Source organism: Molothrus aeneus, chromosome Z (assembly GCF_037042795.1).
Source record: "Molothrus aeneus isolate 106 chromosome Z, BPBGC_Maene_1.0, whole genome shotgun sequence".
Classification (NCBI taxonomy): Eukaryota; Metazoa; Chordata; class Aves; order Passeriformes; family Icteridae; genus Molothrus; species Molothrus aeneus.
The window spans coordinates 30,029,652-30,054,382 of record NC_089680.1 but is presented as its reverse complement, the minus strand read 5'-3'; the positions used below and the strand labels follow the sequence as shown (position 1 = coordinate 30,054,382).

At 34.2% G+C, this 24,731-nt stretch overlaps 1 protein-coding gene across 1 annotated transcript in view; it reads right to left on the bottom strand.

Annotated features, from left to right (window-relative positions):
- FCHO2 (FCH and mu domain containing endocytic adaptor 2) overlaps positions 1 to 24,731 on the bottom strand; it is an 80,587-nt gene that overhangs the window by 45,898 nt on the left and 9,958 nt on the right. The window contains exons 3-8 of the mRNA XM_066568981.1: positions 20,268 to 20,342; positions 18,912 to 19,053; positions 18,674 to 18,826; positions 14,002 to 14,106; positions 11,974 to 12,072; positions 10,870 to 10,966 (exon numbers count right to left, since the gene is read on the bottom strand). Of these exons, the coding sequence (XP_066425078.1) occupies positions 10,870 to 10,966; positions 11,974 to 12,072; positions 14,002 to 14,106; positions 18,674 to 18,826; positions 18,912 to 19,053; positions 20,268 to 20,342 (671 nt within the window). The remainder of the gene's footprint in view (positions 1 to 10,869; positions 10,967 to 11,973; positions 12,073 to 14,001; positions 14,107 to 18,673; positions 18,827 to 18,911; positions 19,054 to 20,267; positions 20,343 to 24,731) is intronic.

The following is a 24,731-nucleotide window of genomic DNA, read 5'->3' as shown; positions in this document are numbered from 1 at the left end:
GTCCCAATTCAGAAAGCTTTCTCCTCTGTGACACCATAATGCATATCTTTCTGATTCCTTAATCAGAAGTCAAGAAGTCAGAAGTTGCTATAGTCAAGAACTACCAGTGGTTTGGCATTAATGGAGATTGTCAGACAGATATAATATACAAAGGGAAGTCAAAGCATGCAAACTGATGTCCTGGTATCTCAATAACTCCTGTAACAGCTACATTAAGTTTTTAAGGTGGATGCATTACCTCTAGGAGGCAAAAAGTTTTCAGAACAGGCTTGTGCCCAATGATTGTACTGTAGACGAAGACTTAACACCAAGAAGTTGTCAGCTCAAAATGTGGATGATTACAATGGCTACAATTTTTGATGCAAGTAAACAGATTCACTGTCCATTGCAGCATTAAAAGAAAGAAAAGCAGTTGCTTCACATTTAAGAAGAAGTATTGATGTTGGGGACTGAAGTCGTTCCGGGAAGCAGTCAGTAGGGTTCATGCCACATAGATAGCCTAAGGCACTGAAAGGACGATCTAAATGGTGCCATACTGCAGTGCAGGTGATAGTACTGGTAACACTGCAATTTGGCAGTACTGCAACCAAAGCACTAAAATTTCCTTTGTTCTTTTTCTTGAAACAAGACAATAATGTGAATTGAGAAGGAAGCCCATTCTCAACCATTCATATGAACACAAAACCAAATTCTAAAACTATGGCAGTAGTGTAAAAAACAAAAGAACATTTCAAGACTTTTTCCAGACTAAATAAAAAGTTATAGCTGAGATCTAGTTCAATCCTTGCAAAGGTCTCTGATTTAATATTCTGTTGCAAGGAGACCACAACTTTCAAAAGTCTACTCTCCCTGCTGCTATATTAATCCAAACTTTGCTAACTCTGGTTTTAACACCTCAAATACCTCTATATACACTTGCATGTATTTGATACTGTAGACAGACAGAATAGAAAAAAATGAAAAAATACAGTGCATAAATGAAGGTTAGCCTTTGTAATAGAAAGAGACGCGAGTATCTAGTGGGATTTCCGTCACTTAAGTATATATACCTAGCTATCTGGATGCTAATGAGAAATAGTAGTATTCTACAAAGGAAGCAGACATTAAAAATCAGTAAGGTCCTCTAATTGTACATACAAATTCCTAGCAAGCATCACTGCAAGCTGCACTGAGTTTTTGAATGCTCACAGTATTCTACCAGTAGGGACAGAATAAGGACAAGAAGAGAAAGCAAATGGAGTATGCTTTCACAAACACATGGAGGCAGACAGCTGCTAATTGACAAGAGACTAAAGCAAATACACCAGGATTGGATCAGTTCTTAGGCTCTTGCAAATAACGCAGCTTTTGTTTGCTGGAACAAAAAAAAGTAACTTGTATAAATATAATTTTTACAATAATATAATACAGTGTAATTTAAATTTTACCTAATTTCATAATTTACTGAATTCATAATTTCATAATTTAAGAAGTAACACTTGCATAAATTAAGCACCAGCAAGTAAAGGTGCATCTCAGGATGCATCTCCTAAACTGTTCAGTAACTACATGAAATGTTTCTCTTGTTAAAAGTGGCATGTGAGTATGTGAACTTTCATGCCCCTAAAGGTACAGTATATAGCTAGCAATAAGGAAATAATATTCTTGTTGACAGACAAATGAAGAATATATAATTGCACTGTACATTATCTAACAGAATCTCCTATGTATTTAGCTCACATCTATGGCAGCAGTACTTTCAGAGTATATTCAAGGTAACTAAACAGAAACTATCTTTATAACCACTATCTTATACCTGCTACTTAAAAAAAAAAAAGACAAAACCTCTCTCCACAAAATCTTAGATACAGATTTTCTAGCCTGTCTGTATAACTTTTACATAAAACCTCTACGAGGGAGAATGTTTTGCTAATGTCAAACTTCCGCTTTCCTCAATTGAGAGGAAAAAAATATTTTACTGTTTGGATTCTTAAATAAACAAGTCAAATGCAAAAGTCAACCAATATTATTAGTAAGGAAAACATAATATTATGTCATACCCTGAAAAAGTGCCCCCAGTAAGTATATCAATGAACTGGAAAATCCCACAGAGCTAAAAAGTTAAACAAATCAAGAAGTCAACAAATCAAATAAGAACTGCCTTACATTTGCATCTGCTTTTGAAAACTGTGTCCTTTCCATCTTAAGGGGAGCATGTATGACAGAAAGAAACATTATACTGGTATTAACTTCACATAAATTCTCAGTAACTAGAAACAATCAGACCCTCAGAACACCCCCCAAAACTGCCTTTCCCTGCAGCCTGAGGATTCAGTTTACACACATGCATGCACACACATAAACATTAACATATCTGTTTCAAGCAAAATCTTCTAAAAATACTCCATAAATCTGTATCTGTAGTTACAAATGCAGTAACAAACCATATTCTTGTTTTCAACAAAAACAAAAGTTTGTCTCTGAGTGTAAATCATGCATGAAAGGAGGACAATTTTTTTAAACTGCATATGCTTCACATGCTGCTTCAAATGGCAAAGCTTTGCGTGCCTGGCTCAGTGCCAGTTGACAGCTCAGCTGGATATCAATGCACATTCTGACCCCCCTTGCAGCGTGTCACTTCTGAATTGTTTCCGCAGTAGAAAGTTTATTCAACCTCTCTCTCAAATTCAGTGGACCGACCATCATTCTGCTATTTAATCATACCAGAACAGGTTATTTTTCTGACAGCACTAAAGCCAGACAGCAGTTCCTAATGAACAGCTTGATACAAGTGGAATTTCGACTGTTTTAGCCTCAATTAATTCTGCTGTCAAAACAAATGACTGCTTTTAGTGTTTAGATGTCAAGCTGCATCACAAAGGTCAATTTTGTACATACACAAACATATAAGCAATCTTTTTCTTGCTATCATCTGATCCTGTGACATGTTTAGCAAAAAATTTCAAATTCAGATGCCAGGAAGCCTAAATATATTCTGTCAACATCAGTGTTTCTAACACTAACTTCCCATTTTTATTGCCTGTCCATACATAAGAAATGATTTTATAAAATAATAAGAATGCTTTTTTCCTAGGAAAGGACCTTTTATTCTACATTAAAAAAAAAGAAGGAAAAAACCAAATAAAAACATATCTTCTTTGGAGGAATGCAGAGTAAAGATGAGCAGCTGTTTTCTTTGAGCTAAATTTCATACATGTGATACAGTTATCATGCTAGTACCAAACTGCAACAAGTAAATCTTTATTTATGGATTTGGACAGCTCTTCTTTGCTAAAAAAGAGCATAAGGGACAAACAAATAAAACTGGCCTGCTAACAGGTCAGTCTGAGGGAAAACACTGAAATAGTACTGGCAAAACCTTATCCTTTAATCTAATTCGATAAATACAGTCCCATCACACCAATCATTGAATTTCTGACTACTTGTTGTTATATCCTCAGAATGATATATCAGCCTAGCTGATACATAGCCTCTAGAGATGTTGAATGCCTCACCAAATCTTCCTTTAAAAAAAAAATTAAAAAAAGAAAACTATAGCACAGTAATAGTATTCAATTAAAGAAAAAAAAAAGTGAAAGGCAGAGGTGATACTGGCACCAGAAATAATGACAATTATCAGTATCAACATGTAGCACTTCCTTGGGAAGAATTTTTTCAGATGAAAAATTTTAACTCTGATTCTGTTATTAGGCTTCCAGCCCTGCACTCAGTTACCAAATCAAAGGCAACATTATCCAGCTCAGGCTTTTCTGGTCCTCTGGCTGCAAACTACGTGAATACAGCAAGTACTCAAGGGGACACCTATATATTATTATTATACTCAAGAGACTATTTCTATGTGGCTTACAGACCAAAAACAAAGCAGAAAAGGATCACAATCTGAGTAGCCTTAAAATAATCATTATCAATTGAGATGTTTATCATCAGAAGGAAAGACCAGATTTTTTTTCTCCAAAATAAAAAGGTGGCAAACATCAGTTACAAAGTATTTTTCCCTGTTCTGATAACACAAGAATTTTCAAAAGAGACAGGAAATGTACCAAAAGCAATGATTCAAGGTAAAGATCTGTCTAGGCTGCAACACCTGAGTATGACAACAAACACTGCTATGATCTGTGAAAGAAATGATCTATGAAAGTGTGAGGTCTGTTAGCAGCAAAATAACGTCAGCTTATACACCAATCTGCAGGGCATTACCACCCCTTTTCTCATCCTTTTCTACTCCTGCTTTTGCTTCAGCTTCACTCCATATTTTCTCTCTGCATAAACAACAGGATGTGAAATACGGCTGGTTTTAAGTACTCATAAGCTAAGTGGCAGGCCAACATACACTATATGTACAAATACATACTTAGCTATCTGCTGACTCTCTAAATGAGTAGTGGTTTGGAAGCTTCTTCTTCCTCTAGCAACCTCCTCATTTCTACACTCTCCTTTTCCATCAGATTGTGTAGAAAGTAGCAGTCTTGTGAAAATTGAAGGAGAGGTGTGGAAAAAGTACTAAACAACAGCATAACTCTAGTCTATAAGTATCCGTAAGAAATGGCTCTGCCTGTCTACATGGTTCATGATGCACCTGCTGTAGACGACCATGCAAGTATGCAGTGATGAAAGAATTGCACAGATACTTTTACTTTTAAGGAGATTCAGCTAAGATTCTGGAACACTAGACACTGTAAATACGTCAAATTATAGCCTACATATTCAAAGACAGTTTCAAAGAATCACATCTTTTTTAGAAGTCACACATTCTGTAAATGAAGAGAGGTATGGTTCCTTACTGAAGTTCTGAACTTAAGTTCATGAAATCATCAAAAGTTAAGATGTTTAATATGACTCTATGGAGCAAAAATAGGGTAATGTATTTTGTATCATTCAGAACTTTCAGGCAAAAAGATCTTTTTTCCATTAGAAAACAAAGAACATTTCCTACCTTAAAAGAAAAATATACCCCAAATAAATAAGTTCAAAATATCAAACCTTTCCTAAATGTTAATTTCTATATCAAGTTATGTTTTTATACAAGTAAAGTCCAGGTCTTATTTACTTTATCAACATAAAATACATCTCTGTGTTTTTTTTGTTTTCAGTTGTTTTCAAGCTATTTAACTTTTCTGGTCATAGGAGAATCCATCATATATCCTATTGCATTTTGAGATGACTATCACCTACTTAAAATATTCCTCCTATTTAAATTACTGAAATGGATGTTGCTTTGTTCCTGCAATCCCAAAAAACTCTTTTAAATGGCAGACTGCAATTGAATTGTTTGCCTGTAGGAAAAAAAATTTGAGTGTGCCCAACAGTACTTTATCTTACTGCGTGTTCCCAGATCATTCACAATCTAGCTCTTGCCCTATTATGTCTACTGATGTTGTCCAAGATATTTTTATCAATGCTATGATTCTTCCACTTGAATTCAAATATTTCTTTCAATAAAACTTCCTCCTTTACAACTCTCCAGAACATTAAAAATCAATAAATTGCATTCTAAAACAAGTTTACAACTTAGATATGTGTAATTATTAAAAATCTATGCTGGCAGATCTTCAGACTAGAAGCCCACAGACACTTTGGCAGTTTCTTGAAAGGACAGAATCTTTTAGGCAAAATAAAACAGACATCTAGGACAGCAGTTAAGATACATTTGTTGGTACAGCTTTTCAGCTTGTATCTCCTTCTCGAAATCAGTTCTACAGCATAAGACCCTTAAAGACGTTTCAACCTGCCTCAAGCCCAGCTTCTCGTCAAATACTCAAAAATATTCATACTTAATTTCTTTAATTAACTTCTGAAATAAAGCAGTAGTCTGCCCTCTTTTACAAAGAATACTTTGCTGAATCCCATGGACACTGTCAGTGTTGATAAACTAGGCTCATTCGTCAGTCAGTCTTCTGTGTAGACCTATATGTGGGCACAATCTTTGAGAAATTGTGACATTCCAAGCTATTTGTGCGTTAAACCACAAGCGTCAGCAACACTGAAGTATTCACAGTATTTAAAGAAAATACAAAGAAAATAATTTATAAGAACATAAAATAAATACTTGCTTTGTTACCCTTCCCTGTGGAAAAGAAGCTCAAAGATGTCCTGCAGAGCTGTTCAAAAGTCAGTATTAACCATTTGTAGTGTTTATTTACATCTACTTTGTAACTTATTTAGTGTCCTAGAACAGTATTTTTATATGTGCTGTAAACTACGTTATCAAACAAACCCACGGAAAAAAATAAATGCCACACCCAGCACTGTTTAAAGTCTGTCTTTCAAAACAGAGTTCATTATTTATCCACATAAAATGCTAGTAAGCTCTAATCAAAGCAAACTTCAGTATTCAGTGGCCCTTGTTTTGACTCTTAAAGTCTGGGAAAGGATTAACTTGTTTCTAAAAATTTTTAGGAGTAATACATTTACTCTTAGCCTTCTTTTTTTCCCCACTGTTTAATCTTGTTCATTTGGTACATTTCTTCATTAGATACAAAACATGCTGTTTAACACAACACTCTAACTTAATAGAAGCATTAACATGGAGTGAGCACAACTGTGCATTAACACGACTAGCACTACTTTTAAGCTGTGGTGCAGCTCACTCTGACACTCTCGTATTTGTTTTGGAAAAAACACATAAGCAGTACTTTTCATGGACATTTAGGACTAAAACATTCACAATAGGCAACTACAAAAGGCAACTACACATGTGATAAACTCACACCAAACTTTGCACTAATGCCACTGCCAACAGACAGCCACATAAAACATTATTCTAATCAAATAAGCAACAATTCAGTTAAGTTCACAGTATCAGAAATCAGTTCAATTAAAGGCTAGGTAAAATTTGGGGGTTAGATGTTTATATTTATGAAGCTTTAATGCTTCATGATCTCTGCTAAGAGGCAGAGCTCCCAAATATGTTCTCTCAGAAGAGAAAAGGATCACCAGCACACTAAGAGAGGTGACAGGGTATTTTTTTCTAGTATGTGCTACCTTGCGAAAAAGTAGTGATCCTGACATTATAGCAGTCCTAACTCACTAAAAATTGTACAACTTAGTCTATTTTATACCATTTCCAGAAAGCAATTCAGGAATTTTTTTGTCATTTGGAAATTATGTCTCCACTTGACATGCATGACCTTACTCTGTTCCATGACTGGAGTTACTAGGAGCCTTGAGACTATTTCTTCTGCATGGGCAAATAAAGTGAAATAGGTCTTCAACAGCTCCAAAAATCAACAAACCCCACTTTTTTTAAATCTGCATTATAGATTACTAACCAAATTGTCAATTTTTGCATTTGGTGGCGGGAAGAAACAGAATGGGAATATTACATCTGTCCTTTCTGAATCTTGTTCTCTGTGGAACCACCATTTTATTAAAAATATTCATGCTATATTTCAGGTATCTAAAATGACAAGAGAAACAAAAGTCAAATACTTTACTACATGTACAAGAGCCAGTGATGGCTGACCAACAGCAACTGTTGGTAATATACATTGTGAACTACTGCTATCATTTAATCCAAAGAGTAGATTAATTGCAGACACAAATTTTCAAAATTTTTAAAAATGTAAATGTCTTTCAGGCCCTGTAAAAAGCTCAAATTTATTGAATGGATAATGAAAAAAAGACAAAAAGTATTTCTATGGGCTCTCAGATTCTGAAACATGGATTAAGCTAGCACAAAACCAATACCTAAAAAAAAAATTACTACAGCTGAAAATGACCCAATGCCTCTCTCACTCACACTAAATAACAGCACAGCATATGTAGTAATTGTCATCTGCACATCACTGCTATATTGCAGAGCAAGGGAGCAAACAAGATTATGGCTTTCCATTTTTCAATCCACACTACAGTTAAAGTTTTGATTACATCTTCAATTTTTTTATGAAAAAAGGGAAAAAATAGAGGAACAAAACTACCAACAACCACTAAAAACGATACCACAACAAATTAATGAAGACAAAGGCCTTCTACAATGGGATTACATCACTGGTGGCTTAGGGAAGAGCAAGTGATGTCATCTACCCAGAGTTCTACAAAGCATTTGACACTGTTTTGCATGATATCTTGGTCTGTAAACTGGAGAAAAACATAACTGACAGACGGACGACTTGGTGAATAAGGAATTGGCTGGATGGTTGCACTCTAAGAAGTTTTTGCAATCAAAAACTCCATGTCCAAGTGGAAAGCAGTGACAAGTGGTGTTCCTCAGGGGACAGTATTGGAAGTCAGAAAACAAAAATTATTACTTCTCGAAATATTGTATTATTAAAAACTCTAAATTCTAGGCTGAATTGATAAAGAAAAACTTAAAGCAAATTCAGTGAGAAGCAGATTAAAAAGCTGACTAGATAAGTTATTTAGGTAGCAGTGCAAAAAGAGCCATTGTAAAGAAGTTCCTGAGTGAATTAAAAAACTCACAAAGCATTACTGTTTGAAAGAAAACCTGTTATTTGTACAAGACAGACTTGAATTCTAGATATCCCTCTACATTCTGACTCCAGGTGACAAAAATTAGCCACCAGAGGGAGCCCATATAATCTGGTAAAACAGACATCACTGTACAGATACATTCCAGATATGCAATTAACTTTACTGTAAATGGCTTGTAATTCTCATCAGTTCTTCATTTCTGATTCATTCTTATTTTTACAGATATAAATAAAAGCAAGTTATCTCTGCCGTGAATAACTATAAATAGCTAGAATATACCAAAATAAACTAAAATCCTTTGTTATGCACTGCCTTTTTAGTTTATTTTATCTGAAAGTACCCACCATCTCACTTACCATAATAACCCACAAATAATATGAAAAAAGACTTACATAGTCCTGGGGGATTTGAAAATATTGCCTTTAAACAGATTGAAGTTACAACCAACAGTGACAGTTAAAACCAACAGTGACAAACAACAAATGCAGTTTTTCTGCATTTGTTTTGTAAGCCAAGTCAGTATCATTTTTTACATTGAATATTTAGTTTTTCTGAGGAGCCATCTCCTTCTTCAAACTAATTAATAAATACATCCCACAGACTTTCACCATTTGTTCCATGAATTAGCTTTTCACCGTGAACAGTTCTCAGATGCAAAAAAGTGGGAGTTTAATCAAGAAAAAGCAGTCCTTAACAGTGGTTGTGTCCTTTTCATTCTCAGAAGACTGATACCTCACTTTGCCTTCCAAATCTTCTTAATTATCAAAGTTTTATGATTCTAAGTTAATAAAACAAATATATGAGAAGCAATAAGCATAATTAACGTCATTAGAAGTCTGTGTTGTTACTCTTTAACATTCCAAAACTTCTTGTGAATTTATATTCTTTTGCTGCTGAATTTGACTATGCTTTCTCCCTGCACTATGACTACTTGACAAAATTCATATCAATAAAATAATTTAATACTGTAAAAGAAAATTGAAGGTGCATATATTTACACACTAAATGTGCTACTGTTCCTTAAAATACTCAGCTTAACTTTCTTAGAATATATTTGGAGAAGTTTTTATTTGTCCTCAGAGAGCACAGATGGGATTTGAAGAACTGTAAAGCCGCAAGAATAAATGTGTGTAATTTCTCCATTAAATTAAAAAGTGAAGTATTACTTTTCTAAAAATTACAATGTTGTCTGGCAAAACCCATGCTAGATAGCATGACTTGAAGTGTGCAATGTTCTAGGACAAATTAGCAAGGGTCTTTGTAACCCAGGCAGTCAGCACCTTAAATGCAAGATGGAGATCCCTCCCATGACATCTTGGCAACAGCTAATCCAAGAGGTCTGAACACCAAATTGTTACCTGTCTTTGTCCTGTTTCAGACCAACTGAACTTGATACCCTAAAGTTCACCCATTTTCTTTTTTAACCTTTACTGAGAAATTGATAAATACACAGGAAATGTTCAAAAATCGTTCCATATGTAATCTTACCTCAGCCCACTTGGATATCAGCATTACAGCATCACAGAAAGAATATGAAACAATGTTATGTTAAAAACACCTCCCACACACATTGCAAGACACCTAATAATATTTAACAATTCATTATAAATTTTCATTATCTACTCTGGTATGTACATTCTTGCTCTAGGAAAAAAACCCATCTTTGTGTGCCTCTACTAGAAGACAGAGATGCTTGTGAGGACTCCTAGCACTGAAGGAAACAGTACTACTAATTCCTTAGTGATTGTATATTCATGCCAATATTAAAGTGACACTATATAGGCAGTACTGTGAGAATGCCTTTTTATGCCAGTCCAGGAATGTCTTACCACACCCAATCAACAGTAGCTTCAAAAAGTACTATTCAATTTGCTTCTTACTAAAGAAGCAATACACATTATTGTATATTAAAATACATTTTATAAAAAAATAGATACTGTGTATCTATAAAATGATAATTTGGTAAGCTGAACAAACTGATGCAACCATTCCAATAGTTCAATAAGCAGCTTTATAGACATCTGCTCTTAATATGTTTATATTCAACAAAGTTCTGAAGTACAATTTATGTAGAATCAAAGTTTGTATAAGAAACACATAGCAGACAACACATAGTTTGTATAAGGAACTACAGCTTCTTGACCAATTTCCCTGATGTTCCAGGAAACTGCATAGTTTAGTTGTACAGACCAATAAACTACCAAGCATCATGAACACAAATACTACATGCATAAAATGAATTCTGCATTACCAATTTCTACATACCATTCAATATCAAAGTTAATGAATACTAAGAATTTGAACATATGTTACATTAACACATAATTTTAACATATGTTAAAATACAGCACATTAACAAATACAGGTTTGACATTTCATGAATGGAAATTTCCAGTTTTAAAGCTAACATTTACTTTTCTGTGAGTTTTAATTTCTTACCAGGTCTTTCCTTGCCAGTTCCTTTTGACTCAGCAAATTTCTGTATTAAACTCTCAACTGTGGTATTTGTCATGTTATTAATAAACTCTTCATGCACCTTCAAAGAAAAAAGTTATTAACTTTAAGAAGTAGCTTTTGCAGTAGTTAAAATTCATAATCCTTCCCCTAAAACACATTACAGGACTTAGAAAAATCAACAGATAATTTATCTAGGAAAACCTTCTCCTTTCTGTAGTATTAGCAAGCGTGGGTACACTACAGGCAAAAAATGAAATGACAGATCTAGCTTTTACTTCTATTTCTTCCATGTTTAACAACTTGTGTATATATATTTTTCTAAATTTGCTGGCAACATATCCCACTATAATGTCAGGAAGACAGGCAGTTTTTTCAGCCAGTACCAGTTTAGGGTGTGAACTGTTATTAGTGTATTATCACAACTCCCACCTGCTTGAGTAAAAAGCCTTACTCTTGTAATAGTTCTGGTCTAGCAACACATTGTTTTGCTCTAACAACATGCTGTTAATAGGTTTTTCCAACAAGGAAGGATGTGTATGTACTTTGGAAATAAGCAGCATCACCCTTGTGATGATCATTTATTAGCAGAGAACCTCAATACTAAAGTGTAAGCAAATAAAGTGACACTTCAAAAAATAAAAAGGCCTGCTTATAAAGATTATTAATTAACTCAATTTCCATCTAAACAAAAGATATGCTAAAAGCTTCTGTTACTAAATATCTTTTGCTCATAAAATCCAAGAGTATAAAATACTTGGAAACTTCTCAGACTGATATAATTTCTAGTTCTAATTTAAAAAGCAGTATCCTAAATCTGTGTGAAATGAGTGCTAAATTAATATCCGGGAAGCAGAATTGAGAAATACACTAAAAATTCTTCAACTTTTGAATTCTTCAAATTGTCCTAATATTTTTTTAATGACAAAATTTATCCAGTCTTATTTGGAAAACTTTGTGGCACTGAACTTAAAAATGCAACAGGAAGCCATGGAAATTTGACCTTATGTTGAATTTCACAAAGTAAGAAATATTCCATTTAACAGTTAAGAAAAAACAAAGCATGATCCAAATATAGTATAAAAATACCTCTCCTATTTGTAAATGAATTTCTTTTATGGTATTTGACAATGACTGTATAATCTCTTTCATTCGAAGAAGGTGCATTTCTTCGATGTCTTGAAATTTCTGCAAACAAATATAAGCAATTAATAATAATGAAAATATTTCCTGAAACAATAAATCTAAAATTTCAATAATTAAATACACTAAAATGAAAAAATAACAAATAAGCCTCTTTTTTTCCTCCACATCTTAAACCTGATAGTTACATTTAGGAAAGTAAGGTGCAGAATTCAGTTATGAAATAATGCACTTTAGAAAGCAAGCGATCATTTCAGAATTATTATTGAACTTTTTTACTTACTGTTTGAACTTTCATCTAGCCCTTCATAAAAATCTGATCTATTTCTACCAAAAGATGTTTAGAAGGTGTTAAAGTTTCCTCTTTTCTCCATAACTGAAGAGTCTTGTTTTTTCATCTAAACCAAGATATCTTATGTCTGGATCTATTTTGCACTTCCTTTTTAGAAGAATTGTAAACATACACACTTTTTCTCTAGTTAAATCTATGTTCTTAGCTTCTTTAAATATGATTTGTTTGATCTTTAAATTCATCATGCATAATTGTTACAGTTTGTTCCTTTTTACCCAGGCTGTCAGCTGACAGCCATTTTAAAAACACTTCCAAAGTTTTCAATGGCCTCTTCCTGGCCAAAAATCAGAACTAAAAATGTTCTCATCCTCCCCAACAGTAAACCAAAACAGTCTTGAAATCTTTGTTTACTTCTGCTCTTCCCTAGTTCTCTGCCTATTTCTGTAACTATTCTTTCAAGTGTGTCCAAACTTTGGTGCACCACTTAACCCTCTCTCCAATTAGCACAAGGCTCTGTGAAGATCCCAATCTTCAAAATCCTGCTACTCTGATTCACAAACTATGACTCCCTGCATACAAGACACATATCTCTAGCTTCTTAAACCCTCAGTCTTCTGCCATACTTATGTACCTCTGTAGTCATCACTTAGGGAGATTAAAATTATTTTCTTTTTCTTCAGCAGCCTTCATCTTAATTACAGAAGACACAGTCATCCTCTGTAGCCTAACCTATGATTTTACTTTTACTGGACATTGTAAGACAGATTTAATCTAAACCAACTGATTTTGCACTGTAAGAAATGAAAATACTCACTCTCCTCACTGATTTAGTTTTGAGAATTAATCAGCATCTTTTCAAATGAAATGTATGCTGAATTAAGACAATACAGGATGTGCTTCACATAGAAGTGGGCTTCCATATATTCATGGATGTCGTTTTTCCTAATACATCATCTTTAAAGTAGCCATTGTGCAACCAAATTGTGAACGCAGCTACACCATTATACTTAAAATGAATTCCACACATACATCTTTAATTGGCAAAATGACAATTTCATTTCCAATATGGACAAATGTGGAAAGTTTACAAGTGTCCATAATAACATTAAGTGAAAATTACTTTCAATTTTAAGTAAAAGGACAGCTACAGTTAAGGAGCTAAGGACACTTAGGCAAATGAGGTTTAAAATGTAGCAAGAAATGGCATATGCATTGATACAAAGCACCTGAAATCTTCTAGAACCCAGAAACTTGAACAGCTGTAATGGCTTTTCATAACCTCAGGTAAATCCTGGGTAGGCATTTTAACAAACTGTAACTTGAGTGTTTCAGTGGAACAATAATGAAAAGCCACAATGGATCCCAATATTAAAATTCCTGTAAATAAGTCTTGGGTGCCCAGCAATTCAGATGTTTTTCCACATAAACACAATGCATATACAATACTTCCAGAAGTTCATTTTGCTTTCTGCCAAAAACTTCTTCAAAACACCTTCTAGAGTGCCAGCACAGTGTCATTGAAGGACAGTGCTATCACAACATACATAGTCAGTGTTTGCCTTTCAAACAAATCAATTTCCAAAGGGACTAGTTTTTTTAAATCTTTAATTTCAGATTGCTCTGGAAGTTAAATAGAATACATTAACCAACTTCAAAAGTAAGTCATTTAATGCAACACTTACCTGTGCTGTTTCTGTCATTTTCAGTTCAAAATCAGATTTAAATGCAGCATACTTCTCCACATACAGTTTATAGGTATCTGTTGCTTTTTTAGATTTAACTGCTGCCTATAGATCAATACAAATATGTGGCAATGTCACATACAGGTTTTTAAAGTTAATATTAAAAGAAAACCCAGGATGATCTCTAAAAATTATCAGGGGCATACCGAAACAGAGATGCATCATAAAAAAATTTCAACACCAAATATCTCAGATAAGAGCAACTGGAGATTTTACTATATATAAATCACATACAAGTGTAACAAATTAACTCAACTAAATCCCTTCCCCTTATAAGCAATGAAAATTTTATTAAAATATTTATAACAATACTTACTTTGAAATCAAATTTTTATTGCTGAAGACAACTCATTAGCTCTTGTCAAAAAGGAACAACAAAGTTATATTGGCAACAGCAAAACAGGAAAAAAAGAAGGGTTAGAATACAGAGCAAACAGTTACAAGTGCAATTCTGAAAGGATCAATGGCAAAAATCCCAGGATGCTGAAGTTCTCTTAGAAATGAAGAAAGAAACTCAGAAGTATGGGAGTTACATCAATGGATTAGCAGATATTTGAAAGTGAAGCTAGTGCAGAGTATAGTGAAGGTCACATTTAGGCAAGTCAGTGTTATTATTAATAGTACCTTGGAGATTTATACTTTTCATTATTTGTTGCTAATAAACCAAAATCATCTTTCTGGGAGTTAAGTAGAACATAAAAAAAAATACAGGAAAATCTCAGTATTACATGGAGAACAAAACTAAATGAAGTAACTGATTGTGGTAGAGAAAAAGTTATTTTCAAAGTTCACAGCATGATGCATGAGATGAAGTCTTTCAAACCATTGATAATCTATTTCCAAATTAAATGCCAATGAAAATCATCTTGAGCACCATTTTCTTTCCAAGCTTCTTTATTCAATATGCTTACTATCTCTCAGAAATTTTCCATCATTTGTAACAGAAAGTATTCCTGAATTGTTAATAAGATCAGTAAAGAGAATTGTATATTTTCTATTTGTTCTAGTTGTAGCACTCCTCCCCCTTGCAAATCAATTTCATCTGTCTAACAGAAACTATTTTTTCCTTACAATGATTTGTAAAGCTGACTGCTATCTATAATTTCAAATGAGTTAATAGAAAGATGCCCTCTGGCAAGAGAGAGAGATTCTGCAATTTCCAAGAGAAAAATAACTGATAATCATGGGTAACAGTATACCATTAGCACTTCAAAGGAACAGGAATCAAAAGCAGTTGTCCAGTTACAAAGAAAGCCTAATCATATCTTAGTCACAAACTCTTCTAAACTCAGCATAACAGAATGTGAAAATACTTAAAATAACAAAAATATGGATTATTCAGAAAAGTTGTATCAAACCTATCAGTTTATTATCCTGAATTTTACTTCATGATTCTCACTCATACACATTTACAGAGGAAAATCACTGAGAAGCAGAGTGCTATCATATTTCTCAACTGCCATTTACTATGCTGAAAATACAACATGCTCCCTGAAATCTTGCTTTTAAAATTATGACTGCTTTGAAGTTGATTCCAAATTTAATCACTAAAAAGGAAAGTAATGTCAAGCTAAAAGATGTAAAAATGGGGTTTTTTTTGGTAAAGCATTTTTAATTGAACCCTATGTGCAAGGGAGTTTGGCAAAACAAGAACATTCTCCATTTCTCATCATGTTTAATGATGAGCAGAATGCCAGTATTACATGTTGAAGAGCAATTAAAAAACTAAGTACTCAGAAGGACAGAAAAAATGATAAAACACATGGACACTGTATGATTAACTAGTAATCTCTTCTGAAAATAGGATGTGACTATTCTCAGGTACAGCAATTGCTAGAACTGTATTTACAGTATGTGACCAGATTTACAGTATGTGAAAGAATAAGGATCAGTCAACTGATTTTTTGTTAAGTCACTATAAATAGAGAAGTTTACATGTCAGAGAACAACAGGAAATTATTATGCAAGCCAGTTTTAACTTCCAGCTGCAATGAGACTTGCAAGGTCTCAGATACTTCCTTAGATTCTTCAACAAAGTAGCTCTCCAAGTATTTCACTTTGTGATAAACTCTTAGTATACTGGTGCAGATCCCTTGTTTTCTGAGAAAGCAGTGAATCTGTGATTTTGCCCGCAAATACTTTTCATGTTTCACTGAAAGTAATATGTCTATTTTCTACCAAAGGAAGAATAAATTAATACCATTTTTGGTCACTCTGTTTACAAAATTGCAAGTGTAAATTTAAATAGACGCATGACAGAAGAGATGTGACAGTGTCAGTTACCTACTCCCACTAGAAACATATTTTAAGTACTTGCATTCAAGTACTATTCAATGACATAATTGTATCTAAGGAAGATGCATAAAACAGTAAAAAAATTACCCTCCTCCTATAGTGCTTCCTCTTTCCCCCTTCTCATGCAGACATCTGTCATGCTGAATATTTTTTTGTTTCCAAATTAAGGATAATGCTACATCTTAAAAAGCCTTCCCTCAAGTCAACCTTTCCTACTGAAACACTATTTACAAGAATTTAGAAAAATTATACTTTGAACAGACTAGCAGGAAAACATCTGCCAACACACATCTGATTCATGTCTAGAATCCAACATGAACTCCCATTTGAGACAGAAGCTGGGGAGAAAAAAGCTAGATTTATACCAAGATAAAACAATTGAAACATAGTCAACAAAATAACTTTTGTCATCAGTGAAAAGACAATAACCAATGCTATCTTCTCCATCAAGATAGCAGGACTAAAAGCAAAAACATCATTCTATCAAGAACAAAGTCCTACACAGACCAGTTAATTGAAATGGAAATAGGCAGAGAATTCATGATTTAATAAGAGAAGTTATAACTAGAGACAAGGAAAAGTGATTTCTTTCCTCTACTAGTTAGATTCCTGAAAATAAGAAAAAGTTACTATTTTCTCAGCAGGTCAAGGAAGGGGATCCTTCCCTTCTGCTCAGCACTGGTGAGGCCCCACCTGGAGTAGTGTCTAGTTCCAGAATTTTCATTGCAAGTGAGACATAGACATACTGGAGAGAGTCCAGTAAAGTGGCATGAAGATGATGAAGGGACTGAAGCATCTGACCCATAAGAAAAAGCTGAGACTGCTGGAACTGTTCAGGGGCAGGGAAGCCTGAGGGCGAACCTTACCAAGAGATACAAACGCCTGAATGGAGACTACATAGAAGACAAAGTCTGTTTTTTTTCAGTGGTGCCCAGTGATCAAACCAGAGACAATGGGCACTAACAGAAAACACAAGAGGTTCCCTCCCTCTGAACAGCAGGAAGCACCTTTTTCCTGCGAAGGTGACTGAGCCCTGGCACAGGTTGCCTAGAGACACCATGGGATCTCCATCCTTGAAGATACTAGAAAGCTGTCTAGACAAGGTCTTGAGTAACTGGCTTTAGATGGCCCTGCCTGAGCATGAGGAATAGAGAGGACAACTTTCAGAGGTCCCTAACAACCCAAGACATTGAGTGATTCTGTGAATGGATCAATCCCCCATCACAACCCAAGGACAGTACTAAATACACCTCAAGATACTAATTGTATTGAATCATTGTCAAGATCCCTTCAATCTCTGGTCCATGAGATTGGAACCTTTTAAAACAGCAGTGAAAGCGTTGATAACATTTTCTTTATTGAACAGACTTCAAATACTCATGTACACAGCTACTTTATCTCTTTGCAGGGATAACACAATTATTCCTGAGTTCTGTTACAAGGGCATTGAGCATTCACGTAAGAAAATATATTCAAAAATGCAAGAGATGCTAAAACAATTGGGCACAATTTCTGTTAAAGACCCTACACAAAACTATCATTTGATGCAGGCATTTACAAAGTGAAGAATTAGAACTACAGTACAGTAAGAACAAACAAATAAATAAGTGTAAACAATACATATCTAGATAGTCACAATATCATGCATATTGCAAAACAGTCACAACTTTCAACTATGTTTAATCCTTTCTGAGCATTCCGCTTACTAATACAAGGTGAACGTGTATGACAATAAGTAGCACTGTGGGAAATGGAAAGATAGAAACTTCCACAGATACAGGGGGGGTTTGATCTGCAGCCTTGGAAGGAGCTTGGATTGATGTAAAAATAAAGTACATAGACATTAAGTAGAAAAATCATAAACTTATGTCTCTATAATTGTAAGTAAGAATATACCTTAAGTAAGAAACTGTATTGGGTAAGATGGTGAAAGGTCTGTAGGAGAGTAATGTAATTGTATAGAGTAAGTTAAGAGTTTAAAAGTTATAATGGAAGTTTATGTCTATATGTGTCATAATATCCCACTGGGTTAAAGTATCTGCATTGCAGTAGAAGTGAGTAAAGGTGATAGGTTAGAAAAGCAAAATAAACCTTGTGGCGACTGTCCATTGGTTTAAAAAGTTATATATTGTCTTGTAACAAAGAACTTGTGACTACTTTGAGCTACGGTCAACAGCTTGCTCCTTTAAAATCTCATGACCTCTGAGACTGATGTTTATCTGAGCAATAAGTTGTTTCTTACCCAATGGTGGTCCCATTCCTTCATTAAAAGCAGTGATAATAATATAGCACAATTAAAGAAAGATGTGACAGCTACCTTTTCAATTTCTCTCTGTGTTGCTCCTTCCTTTTTCAAGCGTTCTTGTTCCACACACTTTGCATTGTAGTTTTCTTTTGATTTCTGCAAGGCCTGAGTGATACTTTGAATATTTTGTACTGCTTCCAAAGTTCCTGAAACATCTTCTTTAGTCTGCCAAATATCATATGGTTGTCAAAACCAAACCATTTTAATGTTAACAATTCATTGGGCATACATAAGAAAAAGAATTAATAACCTTTTTGTAAGCTTTGATCTGTTCATCTCCATACTTGTGAACTTCTTTTATTAGCTCTTGCAATCTCCGCACAAGATCCAAATGACAACTTGCTAGTTTTTCTGTTGAGGTTTTGAAAACATCCCAAACTGGTGCAAATGTCCTGGATTGAGGAAAATAATGTTAATCTGTTTTTTTTTTCTTTAAGTTGGCAATTTTTTTAGTAGTGCTACAGAATAATCAGTAAGTTTACAGTTCACTTCTCCTCCTAAATTTGAACAAACAAAACATCCAATGTTTTACTTGTATTGGCTCTAATAAGTAAAACATCACAATTTCATTTAACACTATGATGAGCACACAACAATGCCAAGCATCAAGACGGTGCAAGAACAGCTTAAAATAATTTAACAGGTAGTAAATACTATTATGTTTATACTTGAACAGTGTGAACAAATCAGGAATTCCTTGGTTAGTGACATCTCTAGTTGTCTTACATCACTGCAGCCACAAGATGGAGAAAAAATATTGCAAAGATGGTCTGTCACTAAAAAGGATTTACTGATTAATGAAGATGAACAAAGAGGTGGGATCATTTCTCAGATTCAGATTTCTGTGCTGAATGGACTTTCTCCAAGCATTCCAAAGACATACTTCTGCCTTGCTATTCTGGTTAATGCTGGTAAAAATCAATACTAACCATAGGCTTTAAAGCTCTTATGTTCAAAGGTTCTGTATCTGCCTGTTAATTTAAAGAGCAAAAACAACTATTATAAAATTATTCACTGATGAAAGCTCCCCACATTTCTAGATTACACTACTATAAATAAAAAAAAAAAATCTAGTTTTTCTCAGAAGTCTGAGTTTACATTGGCCTAATCTATCTAATGGAAAAGTATCCATTAATCATTCTAGTTTTTAAAAACATACCAGGAGTATAAAACTTCCATTTAACTGTGGAATAAATCTACGGAAAAGTTTCATTCTGAACATCTCTGAGAATAGGTAACACCCCAAAAACCAGAAATAAAAGAAATAAATAAATTCACTGCCATATTTGCAGGCCATATGTTCTCTCTTCAAAATAATTTCCAAAGGCTTGAGAGGACATAATAGAATTAACTATGTCTGAAAAGAACTCTGCTTTAAACACAGAAGACAGTTTATCTGTGTTTAGGCTTTGGTTTTTTTCTTCAGTTCAAAGAACTGTGCTGTCTTTGTCTGCATGAATTTTTGCATGGTTACTAAAGACCTAACAACCATTTTTAAAGGTAAAGTTATACTAACCTTCAACATCATCAGTAAAATATTCAGAATCAGACTTGATTCTTACCATGTATACAGTGACTTATTTCTCTCTTATGTACACTTACTTACCCAAGTTGTGTGTAATTGCTTGCTGATTTGGCTAGTTTTGTCATCGACCTTGAATATGTCTCCTCTATTGTTGCCCTGCCAAAGAAAGCCATCAAAAGTACAATCAAAAATTTGAAGGTAAGAAGACTGAATATGCATTCTAAAGGTAAAAAACAGAAGACTTTTTACGTGAGCTAAAAATTATTCCATTTATATGATCTCTTAAAAGCTGTACATACATTTTAAAATATACATTAGTATATTTTAAAAAATAATCTAAGAACCCTGCGACAAAACATTACAGGGAGAAGAACAAGTCAAACTCAGAAACAAAAAATATTTACAGAACAATCACACAAAACGAGATCTTGTTTAGTCTTATTGTTGGGGGTAGGCTGTTCTTTTCTTTATGTTCTTCACACAGTAATATTTGAGTTTAGAAACTACACAAAGTGTTCTAATATTTTCCTTCACTCGAACACACAATTTCACTCGTCTTTTAGAGATGCAAAATCCAAGGGCTGGTACAGATTCCCCCCTCAGAGCCTCTGCAGGGTCAATTGGCATGGAATCACCTACTACAGCAGTGACTCCCTGCAAGTCCTTCCCTATTAATCTTCCTCAACCTCCTATTATTAAAAATACACAGTATTTTAATTTTTCACCTAAAACAATATTCACTATATAGTGTCAACTTAGATTAGGAAGCATCCTAGATATGAGTAAATACTGTAATTGTCTTTTCTTGAAAAACTTGGAGCAATTTCTTTCCTGCTGTGTAATATGTTTACAAAGGACATGAGAGAAGAAAAGAAGGCAGATGAAGAATTCATCCCTCTCTCAAGTTATACCATGACTATAACCTGAGACAGAAGTTTTCTTTTCTTCTGCACAACAACAGTTTACAAGCAAAAAGAATTGTCTTGTGAAAATATGAAAACAAAGTAGGGGTATTCACCTGAAACAGAGGAGCATGTGTTAAAACCTACTGAACTTGCAAAATAACTATCCAGTTTGTTAGTTGGAAATCTATCTGGAGAAGGTGATTAAACTGCAACATGCAACAGATAAATTTAATTTTGAATATTATCTACTGCAAAGTTATTCACCATAAAAGAAAGTCAATTCACTTTATCCTTGTTCCACATATGATCATATCTTAGATGATAAGAAAAAGTTCAACTTTCCAAGGCTTGGAAATCTTGCACACTGCACAACGGCAAGCACACATGCACCAAACATAAACAATGATTTTTTTTAATTGCCATGATGAACAATGTATTTTGACTAATCATTTGTATAGTCTATCCAAGTTTTCCAGATTTTATAACTCAGTGACTTATTTTTCCTGTTTAAACACAAGAATTTTGACCAAAATCCATATCCCTTTTCTTTGAACCAATTTACAACATACTTCCCTGAACTATCTCCACAAAACTGGAGTTCTGCAATTCATTACAGAGTATTAACATACACCAGTAAAAAAGACTAAGAACCGAAAGATGACTAATTAGTACATTTGTCCTATCAACTGACTTTGCAGAGCACTCCGTTGTACAGTTAACAGACTATGATTTTCTTAGTAAATTAATTTTCACCCATTTGAATGTGTGTCTTTGCCTGGGATCTGCCAAACATTTAAAAGTTAAATGGAAACATATGCATTGTTAGTTTCATCTGATCTAGAAGATTTTTTCTATGATGCTTACAGGCAATCGCTGCAGAAAAACATTAGAAAGATTCCTGGAGAAAAAACAACACATTTCTGTACCTACATCTCTCCTAGAAAAGCAGCGTGATTTCTTAAATATAAAAAGTTTAGATTTTAAATGCATGCAAACACATGACAGTTCACCTACAAAATCTTCCACAAATATAAAGAAAAATAAAAACAACTATGCAGGCAGCTCAACCTTCTTATTTTGACTTCTTTAACAAACAAAAATGTCTACATGCTTTATAAGTGAAGCATGGCCAGGTAGGAAGGGGCACTGGGCAATCTGGTCTAGTGAAAGATGTTCCGGACCACAACAGGGGAGGTTGGAACTTGATCATGTTGAAGATCCTTTCTAATTCAAACCATTCTATGATTTGATGATTTTAAGAACTGGTGTCTAACCTTTCAGTAGATAGATAACCTGTTGCACTCATGATTTACCAACATTAAACAGACTGCCTGCCAGAAAACTCACTCCTTCAGATGACAAACTTCCAAACCACAGATCCAACTGCCTCTTGGTTCTTTTAATACGTGACCAGTAACAATACTGTGTCACTGAACACAGACAAGGAACAAAACTTCTGGTCCTTCTAGGATATCAGGCAGGAATGGCAGATACAGCATAGAAATATTATTACAAATTAATATGTTTCAAATGCTTGTTTTTCTCAACAAAAAAACTTCACAATCTCAGAAATTTTGAAATATTTTTTTAAAGAAATGGTTAAGATTACAATAATTTTAAAAGTTATTCCATATCTTACACATTTTTTCATTACCATTTCTAAGGCTGGAGAAAAGGAAACAATACTCTTCCCCAATTAGGCTACACAGAACTAAAACACCATTCTGAACAGCACAAGTAACAGAGAGGGGCTTCACAAACACATGTTTTTGTGCCCTAAGCAGTCTGTACATCCAAACATACTGACCCATCTCTTCTTTCCATGCAAAATCACTTCGTAAAAAGTATATTTTCTGACTAGTCTGGAGACTCCAGCAAACCCAGCTGACTAGATAACTGCTCTACCTAGAAGGGGTAAGTACTCCAACTTGTTAAAAGTATTACCACCAACTCAGATCTGTCTCTGCCTATTCAACAGTTTTCACCCTCCTATGTATCCACTTCTGAAAAAAAAAAAGACAGAAAACAGCCAATGTGTAAAAAGGAATGGAAAAACAGATTCGAAATTCAAATGCGTGTAAATTTAGTTTTCATAGGGAAGAGTTCAGAAATCAGGTACACAAAAGCCAAGGCATAAAAATACTAGATCTAGATGGCTCCTAATACATGTTGCCCATCCACTTAACATATTCCCAGCAGAAGACAGTACTGTAAAACAGTATTCAGACTATAATCTACAGAAGGAGGAGAACAGATAACTGTGTGCATCATCTCTTAACTTCTTTGCAATTAATAAATACGCAAAAGAGATCACGGACGAGACAACTGAGCCATTGTAAAATACTGCTCAAGTACTGTCTAATCCAATTTCTTTTTGAGACCAAGAATTTGGCCCATATCAAAAAATGTGTTCTACTGAACCATTTTTATTTCCCAGCAAATTGAATGACATCCCACAGTAACTTCACAACAGCCGCAAAGGGCTTCACTGCACACACTTGGACTCTCAAATATTTTTATTAAAGGACACCAAATATTTGAAGTCTCTCTATTTCTTTGAATCTAACTATATGTCACAAACTACTGCTAGCTTAGGCTGTGATTGATCATTCATCTCTTATGGAAAAGGAGTATCAATTTGTTCTTCAACTGTTTTTTGTTAATTGCAGCCTGGCTTATCAAGAGGCAGCAGAAAAACAGGGCTGAAGAATACACAAGGCAGGTTTAATATCCCAATGGAAACAAGTCACTAGAAAGGACTGAATTTAGTGCAGCTGATCTGCATCATCGACATGGGCAACTTACCCTTAAGGAAAAATAGTGCAGCTTTGTCAAGTAAATTGCAACATAGCACTCAGATTCTATCTTAGTGAGTTAATGAGAACAGAATTTTTTTCACAGATCTTACAAAAGATGCTGTAAGATGGCTGCATATCTCTTTGGCACATCCTGATCCATGCACAGAAAAAAGCATTTCTTGAACTCTCACTGAGGATAAAGTACCCATGGGGATCCTCATGTATTCATACACGGTCATTAATCTTTAAATGTTATTTAACACACTAGAAATAATTCACAGAAACCTGAGCTGAAACATTTTAACATGCGGAAAAAGGTTCAAAGATTTTCTTTACTAACTCCAAATGCTTATAACTTAGAAGTTATTTAAAAATAATTATTTAATTTCAAAAATATTGAAATTAAAAATTTAATTTGAAGAAGCTTATAGATAGAAAAAACCCAGAATGCCATATTCTTTTTACTAGGGATTTTGTGCAGAAAGAACTGTCAAGGTTTACTTATGTCAGTATTATAAAGCAAAGAAACCAAGTCAGATACAGCAGCAAGTTTATTTTTTACCTGTTTACGTAAGACCTTTCACCTTAGCACCAATATGAATAAAATGGAGCATGCCCAAAGAATACAACATACAGGAGACAAGAAGCGGAGAGAGTGAGATGGTTTCTCATCTAAATATGGAGGTAAATCTAAACACAAAGGTTGTAAAACCAATAAACTTAAATGTCTCCAGGTAAGGTACAGCTTAGGTCCATGATGTGCTGGTATAAAAACTAAATGATTCCAAAAATTAAAGAAGCTATCAAAGGAAAGATTCAAGAACTCAGATGATAAAAAGCAA